The following is a 13576-nucleotide window of genomic DNA, read 5'->3' on the forward strand; positions in this document are numbered from 1 at the left end:
GTGTGTGGAACTGTACCCCAGTGAGAGTCAGTGTGTGTGGAACCCGTACCCCAGTGAGAGTCAGTGTGTGTGGAACTGTACCCCAGTGAGAGTCAGTGTGTGTGGAACTGTACTCCAGTGAGAGTCAGTGTGTGTGGAACTGTACCCCAGTGAGAGTCAGTGTGTGTGGAACTGTACTCCAGTGAGAGTCAGTGTCTGTGGAACTGTACCCCAGTGAGAGTCAGTGTCTGTGGAACCCGTACCCCAGTGAGAGTCAGTGTGTGTGGAACTGTACCCCAGTGAGAGTCAGTGTGTGTGGAACCCGTACCCCAGTGAGAGTCAGTGTCTGTGGAACCCGTACCCCAGTGAGAGTCAGTGTGTGTGGAACCCGTACCCCAGTGAGAGTCAGTGTCTGTGGAACCCGTACCCCAGTGAGAGTCAGTGTCTGTGGAACCCGTACCCCAGTGAGAGTCAGTGTGTGTGGAACTGTACCCCAGTGAGAGTCAGTGTGTGTGGAACTGTACCCCAGTGAGAGTCAGTGTCTGTGGAACTGTACCCCAGTGAGAGTCAGTGTCTGTGGAACTGTACCCCAGTGAGAGTCAGTGTGTGTGTGGAACTGTACCCCAGTGAGAGTCAGTGTGTGTGGAACTGTACCCCCGTTAGTGTCTTCAGGAGAGGAGGGTGAAATTTGGTGGTGTCAGCTGTTGATTGTTGCTGTACATGCACTGTAGGGGGAGCTTCACGTCCACTGTCCATTCATGCATCTGTCTGACTCTCCATCCATCTACCTGGCCATCCATCTACCTGACTGACCAGACGGTGAGTTGGCCGGAGCCAGTTTCTGTCATCTGATCATGGGGAGTGAATTCGAAGTAAAGCTGTGCTGGGAGTATCCAATCAGAGCTTGTTGATCTACGAGATGCGATTGGTCGCTGTTTAGTTTGTGTGGCGCTGTGGGGGAGGACAGCTGCTAACATCTGGTTTCTCTTCCAGCAAACAAAGAAACCGTCGGCTTTTCCCAACTTTGTGGATGGTGAGTGCTTCTAGGATACTGCCAGATGGGAATTATTAGTGAAACAGGATTGGTTGGAGCGGGAATCCTTAATTTAAAGGGTCATTCAATGCAGGAAAAATGGCTCAGTAAAAGTTTATCAATAATATACAATAGAACATCAGCAACTTATCTGCATAATTAAATATTTTGCGTCGGGTGCGTGACGAGATTAAGTTTGATGTTTTCCCAACTCTCTGCCTGACGTATCCCCCAGTATTCCATCCTCTGACACTCGTCCTGAGCTGCCTGTGAGTAAAGTGAGAGATGTACAACATCGATATACCAGAGGGCACAGCTCGTGCTGACCAGCCCCAGAACCAACAACACATCCTGAGATTGGACTCAGGCCAGTGATTGATGCACTGCTACTATCACTAATACTGCCACTGTTTGTTCTGCTAATAATGTTTAATATTTTCCCTTGATGCGCTGTCTGCCTGTGAATAAAATTCTCGTTGCCCCTGACACGAAGTGGACGCGGGATGTTTATTAGAATCGTAGAATGGTTACAGCACAGAAGGAGGCCATTCGGCCCGTCGAGCCCATGCCGGCTCTCTGCAAGAGCACCTCAGCTAGTCCCACTCCCCCGCCCTTTCCCCCTAGCCCGGCAAATTTGTTTCCTTCAGGTGCTTATCCAATTCCCTTTTGAAAGCCATGATTGAGTCTGGGCTTTGATCCCGTGCTGTTTCTGGTTAAGTTCCAGGTCCCTGTGAGCCCGAGGATCTGATCGACGGGATCATTTTTGCAGCCAATTACCTGGGCTCTACACAGCTGCTGTCTGAGCGGAACCCCTCCAAAAACATCCGCATGATGCAGGCCCAGGAGGCTGTGGGTCGCATCAAGGTACCTCGTTTAACTCAGCTTTCAGCTTCACCTCCAGGTTTTTGTAGTTCACTCTCTGCCATTCTGCAGATGTAGTTATGGCCTGTGTGACTATTAGTTTAGAAACACGCTGATGTGTTGTTAAAATAGCAAAGGGACTGCACGCAAACACTGCGTCCATCGCTGATACTCACACGGGCGTCATTTCAGAGTCTGCATTCGCTGTCTGGATTTCAGTCACTGCTGTAAATACACCTTGTGGTCCCCCTATCCCCGCCCCCAAAGGTGCTGCTTCCATAGGCGCTGCTGTTAAAGTGGCTATTCCCGATGTGTGAACCCCGAGAGTGAGTGTCTGCAGATTATTTGACCAATCCTGATCTTGTCCTAACCTGATGTCCACAGACAAGCACTGTCCAGACATAAGGAGCAGGGCACTGAGGCCAATTGTAACCCCTCCTGGTGCCCAGCACTGGCCGGGGACCAGAGTGTGTGACGGTGTGAGATGGCCGTACACACTCTGGGCTGCTGTAAGTGTGTCTCACCCCCCTCCCTCCCCCCAGGAGGGCACTGTAACCGGGTACACACTGTGTGTCAGTATCTGTTGTGGCATCTCTGTGTCTAACTTTGTCTTTTAAATTTTTTTTGCCATTCAGAGGGTGCAGAAAACATCAAAAACCAAGAAGAAAGGGGTAAGTAGCCAGCCTGCACTATCTGTCCCTCCGAGTAGTGTTGTGTGCCAATCCTTTCTGTGTCCAGTGCCTGTGATCCGTGTATATTGCTTTAATGGGACACAGGAGCAGCAGAATTTAATTGTGTGTTACATTGTACATTGACTTCAGTGGACACAAAAATCCGGAGAGAGTTGTATAATGTGTGGCTGAATCATTATCAGCTGGAGTCCCAATTACCCCCGGGTCAGGGTTCCCACATGGACTATAGCGATCAACCTGTGACCTTCTCTCTTCCAGGGCTCGGAGGGAGATTCTCAGCCAATGACGGAAGTCGATCTCTTCATCTCCACTCAGAGGATTAAAGTTCTAAACGCGGACTCACAGGTAACTCGCAGTGCAGCGTTCCCTCCGTACTGCCCCTCCGACAGTGCAGCACTCCCTCCGTACTATCCCTCCGACAGTGCAGTGCTCCCTCAGTACTGACCCTCTGACAGTGCAGCACTCCCTCAGTACTGCCCCTCCGACAGTGCAGCACTCCCTCCGTACTATCCCTCCGACAGTGCAGTGCTCCCTCAGTACTGACCCTCTGACAGTGCAGCACTCCCTCAGTACTGACCCTCCGACAGTGCAGCGTTCCCTCCGTACTGCCCCTCCGACAGTGCGGCACTCCCTCCGTACTATCCCTCCGACAGTGCAGTGCTCCCTCAGTACTGACCCTCTGACAGTGCAGCGCTCCCTCCGTACTACCCCTCCGACAGTGCGGCACTCCCTCAGTACTATCCCTCCGACAGTGCAGTGCTCCCTCAGTACTGACCCTCCGACAGTGCAGCACTCCCTCAGTACTATCCCTCCGACAGTGCAGCACTCCCTCAGTACTGCCCCTCCGACAGTGCAGTGCTCCCTCAGTACTGACCCTCCGACAGTGCAGCGCTCCCTCCGTACTACCCCTCTGACAGTGCGGCACTCCCTCAGTACTACCCCTCCGACAGTGCGGCACTCCCTCAGTACTATCCCTCCGACAGTGCAGTGCTCCCTCAGTACTGACCCTCTGACAGTGCAGCACTCCCTCAGTACTGACCCTCCGACAGTGCAGCGCTCCCTCCGTACTGACCCTCCGACAGTGCAGCGCTCCCTCCGTACTGCCCCTCCGACAGTGCGGCACTCCCTCAGTACTATCCCTCCGACAGTGCAGCGATCCCTCAGTACTGACCCTCTGACAGTGCAGCACTCCCTCAGTACTGACCCTCCGACAGTGCAGCGCTCCCTCAGTACTGACCCTCCGACAGTGCGGCGCTCCCTCAGTACTGCCCCTCCGACAGTGCGGCGCTCCCTCAGTACTGCCCCTCCGACAGTGCAGCGCTCCCTCAGTACTGCCCCTCCGACAGTGCGGCGCTCCCTCCGTACTGACCCTCTGACAGTGCAGCACTCCCTCAGTACTGACCCTCCGACAGTGCAGCGCTCCCTCCGTACTGCCCCTCCGACAGTGCGGCACTCCCTCAGTACTATCCCTCCGACAGTGCAGCGATCCCTCAGTACTGACCCTCTGACAGTGCAGCACTCCCTCAGTACTGACCCTCCGACAGTGCAGCGCTCCCTCAGTACTGACCCTCCGACAGTGCGGCGCTCCCTCAGTACTGCCCCTCCGACAGTGCGGCGCTCCCTCAGTACTGTCCCTCGGACAGTGCAGTGCTCCCTCAGTACTGACCCTCTGACAGTGCAGCACTCCCTCAGTACTGACCCTCCGACAGTGCAGCGCTCCCTCCGTACTGCCCCTCCGACAGTGCGGCACTCCCTCAGTACTATCCCTCCGACAGTGCAGCGATCCCTCAGTACTGACCCTCTGACAGTGCAGCACTCCCTCAGTACTGACCCTCCGACAGTGCAGCGCTCCCTCAGTACTGACCCTCCGACAGTGCGGCGCTCCCTCAGTACTGCCCCTCCGACAGTGCGGCGCTCCCTCAGTACTGTCCCTCGGACAGTGCAGCGCTCCCTCCGTACTGCCCCTCCGACAGTGCGGCGCTCCCTCAGTACTGACCCTCCGACAGTGCAGCGCTCCCTCAGTACTGCCCCTCCGACAGTGCGACGCTCCCTCAGTACTGCCCCTCCGACAGTGCGACGCTTGCTCAGTACTGCCCCTCCGACAGTGTAGCGCTCCCTCAGTACTGCCCCTCCGACAGTGCAGCACTCCCTCAGTACTGCCCCTCTGACAGTGCAGTGATCTCTCAGTACTGTCCCTCCGACAGTGCGGCGCTCCCTCAGCACTGCCCCTCCGACAGTGCGGCGCTCCCTCAGTGCTGCCCCTCCGACAGTGCGGCGCTCCCTCAGCACTGCTCCTCCGACAGTGCGGCGCTCCCTCAGTACTGCCCCTCTGACAGTGCAGCGCTCCCTCAGTACTGCCCCTCCGACAGTGCGGCGCTCCCTCAGTGCTGCTCCTCCGACAGTGCGGCGCTCCCTCAGTACTGACCCTCCGACAGTGCGGCGCTCCCTCAGTACTGCCCCTCCGACAGTGCGGCGCTCCCTCAGTACTGTCCCTCGGACAGTGCAGTGCTCCCTCAGTACTGACCCTCTGACAGTGCAGCACTCCCTCAGTACTGACCCTCCGACAGTGCAGCGCTCCCTCCGTACTGCCCCTCCGACAGTGCGGCACTCCCTCAGTACTATCCCTCCGACAGTGCAGCGATCCCTCAGTACTGACCCTCTGACAGTGCAGCACTCCCTCAGTACTGACCCTCCGACAGTGCAGCGCTCCCTCAGTACTGACCCTCCGACAGTGCGGCGCTCCCTCAGTACTGCCCCTCCGACAGTGCGGCGCTCCCTCAGTACTGTCCCTCGGACAGTGCAGCGCTCCCTCCGTACTGCCCCTCCGACAGTGCGGCGCTCCCTCAGTACTGACCCTCCGACAGTGCAGCGCTCCCTCAGTACTGCCCCTCCGACAGTGCGACGCTCCCTCAGTACTGCCCCTCCGACAGTGCGACGCTTGCTCAGTACTGCCCCTCCGACAGTGTAGCGCTCCCTCAGTACTGCCCCTCCGACAGTGCAGCACTCCCTCAGTACTGCCCCTCTGACAGTGCAGTGATCTCTCAGTACTGTCCCTCCGACAGTGCGGCGCTCCCTCAGCACTGCCCCTCCGACAGTGCGGCGCTCCCTCAGTGCTGCCCCTCCGACAGTGCGGCGCTCCCTCAGCACTGCTCCTCCGACAGTGCGGCGCTCCCTCAGTACTGCCCCTCTGACAGTGCAGCGCTCCCTCAGTACTGCCCCTCCGACAGTGCGGCGCTCCCTCAGTGCTGCTCCTCCGACAGTGCGGCGCTCCCTCAGTACTGACCCTCCGACAGTGCGGCGCTCTATCAGTACTGCCCCTCCGACAGTGCGGCGCTCCCTCAGCACTGCACTGAAGTGCCAGCCTGGACTTTGTGCTGAAGTCTCGGGCGTGAGACTTGAAGTTACAACCTGCTGACTCGGAGGCGAGAGTGCTGCCCACTGAGCCATGGCTGACACACTATCTACTGTCAACCTACAGAATAATGGAAGAAATGACTATAAATTCTTGGATGACCAGTGTTCCCTGGGCAGTGGGATCTGCGGGTTGAGAGTAATTGGACTCATGGGGAATCCAGGGATATGGGGATAGTGCGGGAAAGTGGCGTTGAGGTCAGAGGTCAGCCATGCTCTTATTGAATGACGGAGCAGGCTCGAGAGGCCGAATGGCCGACTCCTGCTCCTAATTCTTATGTTGTTATGAGAGGCTCTGCTATATCTCTAAGCCCATTGATTAAGGGCTGTGGTGTCCAGGAGTGTGTGGAAGCTGTCACCAGCTGCTAATACCGGTGTATCGCCTGTTTCAGGAGCCAATGATGGACCACGCCCTGCGCACAATCTCCTACATCGCGGATATCGGGAACATCGTTGTTCTGATGGCCCGGCGGCGAGTGCCTCGGGCTGCCTCCCAGGATTGTATCGAGACCACACCCGGGACCCAGGAGGGCAAGAAACAGTACAAGATGGTGTGCCACGTCTTCGAGTCCGAGGATGTGAGTATGAGGAGCGTTGTTACCATTTCACTCTCCTGATGAGCTGCCTCTTGCTCAGTTACAGCTCCGCAGGCAGTGAGAACACCACGTGTCAGCAAGGCATTCGATCATTGGCGTATCTGGCCTCACGCCCACTCTCACCGTCAGTGATGGTCATGGTCCGTGATGGGATCTGGAATCCTGGTTGATAGTGCAAATCCCGAACGGGCCACGTGGAACGCTGCGTGCAGCTGCTGCAGCCGATCAGCTCTCTCGGGGAGACAGCCTGGTCCTTCTACATTGGGTCAATTCCACAGCGCATGTGTAATTACCAGGGAATGCCGCAGTGCTGGCCATTATTGAATACTTTATCACAATTAGGGCCCCTGATTGTTGAGTGAGTGGCTGAGCGAATAAGGGCGAGGGATTGATCCTGCCTTTCCGGTCTGTGTGCCTCAGTACCACGTCAGACAATGCATCTGCTTGCTGAGGCTACGAACTGCTTAATTATTGTGGAAATGTTGTGTTCAGTGACGTGCCTTGTACCTTCGCAGGCACAGCTGATAGCTCAGTCCATTGGACAGGCGTTTAGTGTGGCCTACCAAGAGTTCCTGCGAGCCAATGGGATTAACCCCGAGGACCTCAGCCAAAAGGAGTACAGTGACATCATCAACACACAGGAGATGTACAACGACGACCTCATCCACTTCTCCAACTCCGCCAATTGCAAGGAGGTGTGTTACACGTTACACGGCCCGCGCGCCTGGTACACGAGCCCACACCTCCCTCAGTACAGATTCAGGGCTCGGTTTAGAAACAGTCAGTGTTGAGTTGGTCAAACTTCCTCTCCTCAACCCCAACAATGTGCCTCAGCCCAACCTCTGAGGAGCTTCCCTTTCCCCAGTGTGGCACCAGTCTTCCTGTGGCCTGTTCCGAGTGAGATTGCCCCTTTCAGCCCCGCTCTGAGTCACAGCCCAGGCTGCGTTGACTCCATCCATTAGTCTGGGCTCCATTGAATGCATGTTCAGAGGTGAGAGGTCGCTTTTCTGGGCTCCATGGTCATTCATCAATATTTCTCTCTCACCCTGCTATGGCCTCCACCGTCACCACCCCCTCCTCCTTTAGAAGCCCACCCTGAACCTTCTCTTTTCTTGCTGCCCCTCGACCCGCCCTTTCACTCCAGCGTGGTTATTACCCTAACCAGCTAACCTCTCCCATTCTTCACCCTTCTCATTCCCTCCAATCGTGCTTTGACTCATTCGCAACACTGAGACTGAGCGCGATCCAGTGACCCTGGCTCTCCTCACCTTCCTTGACCTTTCTGCCCCTTTGACCCTCAGTTAATCCCCGTCGTCCAATCATTCTGCTCCTATCCATCCCAGTTTGTTCACCACAGGCAGGGGTTGCCCTTGGTTACGCACAGTAAATGAGAGTAAAGTGTGATTGACCAACTGGAAACCGGGGCGGAGTTTGAGCTCAGATTAGCGACCTTCAGCGCCTTGCTCAGTGGATTCAGGGACTGGGGGAATCCACCCGTACATCTCCCCACGCCGTCTCCAGGGCTAAATCCTCAGGCCGCTCCCATTCACCGTCTACATGCTACTCCTTGCTGACGTTGGCTGTATTCACAGGCTCACCTTCCCCACGCACCAATTGCCCCTCCCCCTCCCCCTCCCGCAGTCCTGCCTCAGGATCTGCGGCTGTGACGACAGCCTCCGACTATCCCGATTTCAAAACCTCCTTCAGCTCGACATTGACAAAATCCAAACCACCCACTGTTCCCTGCAGCCGACTCCGCGGCCTCTCCGGCTCCGGCTCTGGCTCCGCGGCCTCCCCGGCTCCAGCTCCCCGGCTCCACGGCCTCCCCGGCTCCGACTCCTCGGCCTCTCCGGCTCCTGCTCTCCGGCTCCTCGGCCTCCCCGGCTCCGATTCCGCAGCCTCCCTGGCTCTGGCTCCGCGGCCTCCCCGGCTCTGGCTCCCCGGCTCCACGGCCTCCCCGGTCTCTCCGGCTCCGGCTCCTCAGCCTCCCCGGTCTCCCCGGCTCCGACTCCTCGGCCTCTCCGGCTCCTGCTCTCCGGCTCCCCGGCTCTGATTCCGCGGCCTCCCCGGCTCCACGGCCTCTCTGGCTCCTCAGCCTCCCCGGTCTCCCCGGCTCCGACTCCTCGGCCTCTCCGGCTCCTGCTCTCCGGCTCCTCGGCCTCCCCGGCTCCGATTCCGCAGCCTCCCTGGCTCCGGCTCCGGCTCCACGGCCTCTCCGGCTCCGCGCCCTCCACGGCCTCTCCGGCTCCGCGCCCTCCCCGGCCTCTCCGGCTCCGCACCCTCCCTGCTTCTCACTCACTGAACCCAGTGATGCAGAACTCTGACCTCCTGCTCATCTTCAAGATTCTTGTCCTTGTTTTCCAATCCCTCCACAGCTTGCCCAGCCGTTCTTCATTGCCACACCCAGCACTCCGAATTACCGTGCCCACTCTCTGCCCCACCAGAGGCCAATCCTGCGGTCCTCCATTCTCTCCCACTTAGCCTTGAGGTTGTTGCTGAAGGCGGTGATGACATTGATGTTGATGTTAACTATAATGATGAGGTTGTGAATGGTGATTTTCCCTTACTGTTTCCACAGCTACATGTTGAGAAGCTGAAGGGGGAGATCTTCGGGGTTGTGATTGTGGAGTCGGGATGGGGTTCAATCCTCCCCACGGTCATCCTGGCAAACATGATGAATGGAGGTCCGGCTGCTCGCTCTGGGAAGCTCAGTATCGGTGACCAGATAATGTCCATCAATGGCACCAGCCTAGTCGGCCTCCCACTCGCCACCTGCCAAGGAATAATTAAGGTACCGCCTGCTGCCAGCCAGCGTACGAGGGATGATAGTTATACTGTACCCTGTGCTCGGAGAGCTCGGCTTAAAACCCAGCCTGGGAGAGAGGAGGGAGGACAGTTGGTGCAGTTTCACCGTGAGTCACCGGTCCCTGACCCTCCCCGCCCCCCCCTTGCGCGCACCCCACACCGTGTGTCACTGACCCCCCCCCCACACCGTGTGTCACTGACCCCCCCCCCACACCGTGTGTCACTGACCCCACCCCACACCGTGTGTCACTGACCCCCCCACACCGTGTGTCACTGACCCCCCCACACCGCGTGTCACTGACCCCCCCCACACCGTGTGTCACTGACCCTCCCCCACACCGTGTGTCACTGACCCCCCCCCACACCGTGTGTCACTGACCCCCCCCACACCGCGTGTCACTGACCCCCCCCACACCGCGTGTCACTGACCCCCCCCACACCGCGTGTCACTGACCCCCCCCACACCGCGTGTCACTGACCCCCCCCACACCGTGTGTCACTGACCCCCCCACACCGTGTGTCACTGACCCCCCCCCACACCGTGTGTCACTGACCCCCCCCCACACCGCGTGTCACTGACCCCCCCCCCCACACCGTGTGTCACTGACCCCCCCCACACCGCGTGTTCACTGACCCCCCCACACCGCGTGTCACTGACCCCCCCCACACCGTGTGTCACTGACCCCCCCACACACCGTGTGTCACTGACCCCCCCCCCACACCGTGTGTCACTGACCCCCCCCCACACCGTGTGTCACTGACCCCCCCCCCACACCGTGTGTCACTGACCCCCCCCACACCGTGTGTCACTGACCCCCCCCCACACCGTGTGTCACTGACCCCCCCCCACACCGTGTGTCACTGACCCCCCCCCACACCGTGTGTCACTGACCCCCCCCCACACCGTGTGTCACTGACCCCCCCCCACACCGTGTGTCACTGACCCCCCCCCACACCGTGTGTCACTGACCCCCCCACACCGTGTGTCACTGACCCCCCCCCACACCGTGTGTCACTGACCCCCCCCACACCGCGTGTCACTGACCCCCCCCACACCGCGTGTCACTGACCCCCCCACACCGTGTGTCACTGACCCCCCCCACACCGTGTGTCACTGACCCCCCCCCACACCGTGTGTCACTGACCCCCCCCACACCGTGTGTCACTGACCCCCCCCCACACCGTGTGTCACTGACCCCCCCCACACCGTGTGTCACTGACCCCCCCACACTGTGTGTCACTGACCCCCCCACACTGTGTGTCACTGACCCCCCCACACCGTGTGTCACTGACCCCCCCACACCGTGTGTCACTGACCCCCCCACACCGTGTGTTACTGACCCCCCCCACACCGTGTGTCACTGACCCCCCCACACTGTGTGTCACTGACCCCCCCACACTGTGTGTCACTGACCCCCCCACACCGCGTGTCACTGACCCCCCCCACACCGTGTGTCACTGACCCCCCCACACTGTGTGTCACTGACCCCCCCCACACCGTGTGTCACTGACCCCCCCCACACCGTGTGTCACTGACCCCCCCCACACCGTGTGTCACTGACCCCCCCCACACCGTGTGTCACTGACCCCCCCCACAACCGTGTGTCACTGACCCCCCCCACACCGTGTGTCACTGACCCCCCCCCACACCGTGTGTCACTGACCCCCCCCACACCGTGTGTCACTGACCCCCCCCCACACCGTGTGTCACTGACCCCCCCCCACACCGTGTGTCACTGACCCCCCCCACACCGTGTGTCACTGACCCCCCCCACACACGTGTGTCACTGACCCCCCCCACACCGTGTGTCACTGACCCCCCCCACACCGTGTGTCACTGACCCCCCCCCACACCGTGTGTCACTGACCCCCCCCCACACCGCGTGTCACTGACCCCCCCCACACCGCGTGTCACTGACCCCCCCCACACCGCGTGTCACTGACCCCCCCCCACACCGTGTGTCACTGACCCCCCCCCACACCGTGTGTCACTGACCCCCCCACACCGTGTGTTACTGACCCCCCCACACCGTGTGTCACTGACCCCCCCCACACCGTGTGTCACTGACCCCCCCCCCACACCGTGTGTCACTGACCCCCCCACACCGTGTGTCACTGACCCCCCCACACCGTGTGTCACTGACCCCCCCCCACACCGTGTGTTACTGACCCCCCCCACACCGTGTGTCACTGACCCCCCCCACACCGTGTGTCACTGACCCCCCCCCCCACACTGTGTGTCACTGACCCCCCCACACCGTGTGTCACTGACCCCCCCACACCGCGTGTCACTGACCCCCCCCACACCGTGTGTCACTGACCCCCCCCACACCGTGTGTCACTGACCCCCCCCACACCGTGTGTCACTGACCCCCCCCCACACCGTGTGTCACTGACCCCCCCCACACCGTGTGTCACTGACCCCCCCCACACCGTGTGTCACTGACCCCCCCCACACCGCGTGTCACTGACCCCCCCCACACCGTGTGTCACTGACCCCCCCACACCGTGTGTCACTGACCCCCCCCCCACACTGTGTGTCACTGACCCCCCCACACTGTGTGTCACTGACCCCCCCCACACTGTGTGTCACTGACCCCCCCACACCGTGTGTCACTGACCCCCCCCACACCGTGTGTCACTGACCCCCCCCACACCGTGTGTCACTGACCCCCCCCCACACCCGCGTGTCACTGACCCCCCCTCCCCCACACCGTGTGTCACTGACCCCCCCCACACCGCGTGTCACTGACCCCCCCCACACCGCGTGTCACTGACCCCCCCCCACACCGTGTGTCACTGACCCCCCCCACACCGCGTGTCACTGACCCCCCCCACACCGTGTGTCACTGACCCCCCCCACACCGCGTGTCACTGACCCCCCCCCACACCGCGTGTCACTGACCCCCCCCCCCCACACCGTGTGTCACTGACCCCCCCCACACCGTGTGTCACTGACCCCCCCCCACACCGTGTGTCACTGACCCCCCCCACACCGTGTGTCACTGACCCCCCCCCACACCGTGTGTCACTGACCCCCCCCCACACCGTGTGTCACTGACCCCCCCCCACACCGTGTGTCACTGACCCCACCCACACCGTGTGTCACTGACCCCCCCCCACACCGTGTGTCACTGACCCCCCCCCACACCGTGTGTCACTGACCCCACCCACACCGTGTGTCACTGACCCCCCCCCACACCGTGTGTCACTGACCCCCCCCACACCGTGTGTCACTGACCCCCCCTCCCCCACACCGTGTGTCACTGACCCCCCCACACCGTGTGTCACTGACCCCCCCCCACACAGTGTGTCACTGACCCCCCCCTCCCCCACACCGTGTGTCACTGACCCCCCCCTCCCCCACACCGTGTGTCACTGACCCCCCCCTCCCCCACACCGTGTGTCACTGACCCCCCCCCTCCCCCACACCGTGTGTCACTGACCCCCCCCACACCGTGTGTTACTGACCCCCCCCACACCGTGTGTCACTGACCCCCCCGTGTGTCACTGACCCCCCCTCCCCCACACCGTGTGTCACTGACCCCCCCTCCCCCACACCGTGTGTCACTGACCACCCCCCACACCGTGTGTCACTGACCCCCCCCACACCGTGTGTTACTGACCCCCCCCCACACAGTGTGTCACTGACCCCCCTCCCCCCACATCGTGTGTCACTGACCCCCCCCCCACACCGTGTGTCACTGACCCCCCCCCACACCGTGTGTTACTGACCCCCCCCACACAGTGTGTCACTGACCCCCCCACACCGTGTGTCACTGACCCCCCCGTGTGTCACTGACCCCCCCTCCCCCACACCGTGTGTCACTGACCCTCCCTCCCCCTCACCGTGTGTCACTGACCCCCCCCCACACCGTGTGTTACTGACCCCCCCCACACTGTGTTACTGACCCCCCCCACACAGTGTGTCACTGACCCCCCCCACACCGTGTGTCACTGACCCCACCGTGTGTCACTGACCCCCCCTCCCCCTCACCGTGTGTCACTGACCCTCCCCCTCACCGTGTGTCACTGACCCCCCCCCTCACCGTGTGTCACTGACCCCCCCCACACCGTGTGTCACTGACCCCCCCCACACCGTGTGTCACTGACCACCCCCACCGTGTGTCACTGACCCCCCCTCCCCCACACAGTGTGTCACTGACCCCCCCCTCACCGTGTGTCACTGACCCCCCCCT

General features: G+C 60.7%; 1 protein-coding gene across 4 annotated transcripts in view; it reads left to right on the forward strand.

The window, feature by feature from the left end:
• apba2b (amyloid beta (A4) precursor protein-binding, family A, member 2b) overlaps positions 1-13576 on the forward strand; it is a 56206-nt gene that overhangs the window by 34049 nt on the left and 8581 nt on the right. For 3 of the 4 annotated variants that reach the window (XM_085972487.1, XM_085972488.1, XM_085972489.1), the window contains exons 4-10: positions 973-1012; positions 1731-1876; positions 2509-2544; positions 2824-2910; positions 6369-6554; positions 7088-7267; positions 9151-9363. In XM_085972487.1, coding sequence (XP_085828613.1) covers positions 973-1012; positions 1731-1876; positions 2509-2544; positions 2824-2910; positions 6369-6554; positions 7088-7267; positions 9151-9363 — 888 coding nt within the window. The remainder of the gene's footprint in view (positions 1-972; positions 1013-1730; positions 1877-2508; positions 2545-2823; positions 2911-6368; positions 6555-7087; positions 7268-9150; positions 9364-13576) is intronic. The other variant, XM_085972490.1, reaches the window with a different exon arrangement.

Source organism: Somniosus microcephalus, chromosome 32 (genome assembly GCF_052327205.1).
Source record: "Somniosus microcephalus isolate GS21.2 chromosome 32, FLI_Smic_1.0, whole genome shotgun sequence".
Classification (NCBI taxonomy): Eukaryota; Metazoa; Chordata; class Chondrichthyes; order Squaliformes; family Somniosidae; genus Somniosus; species Somniosus microcephalus.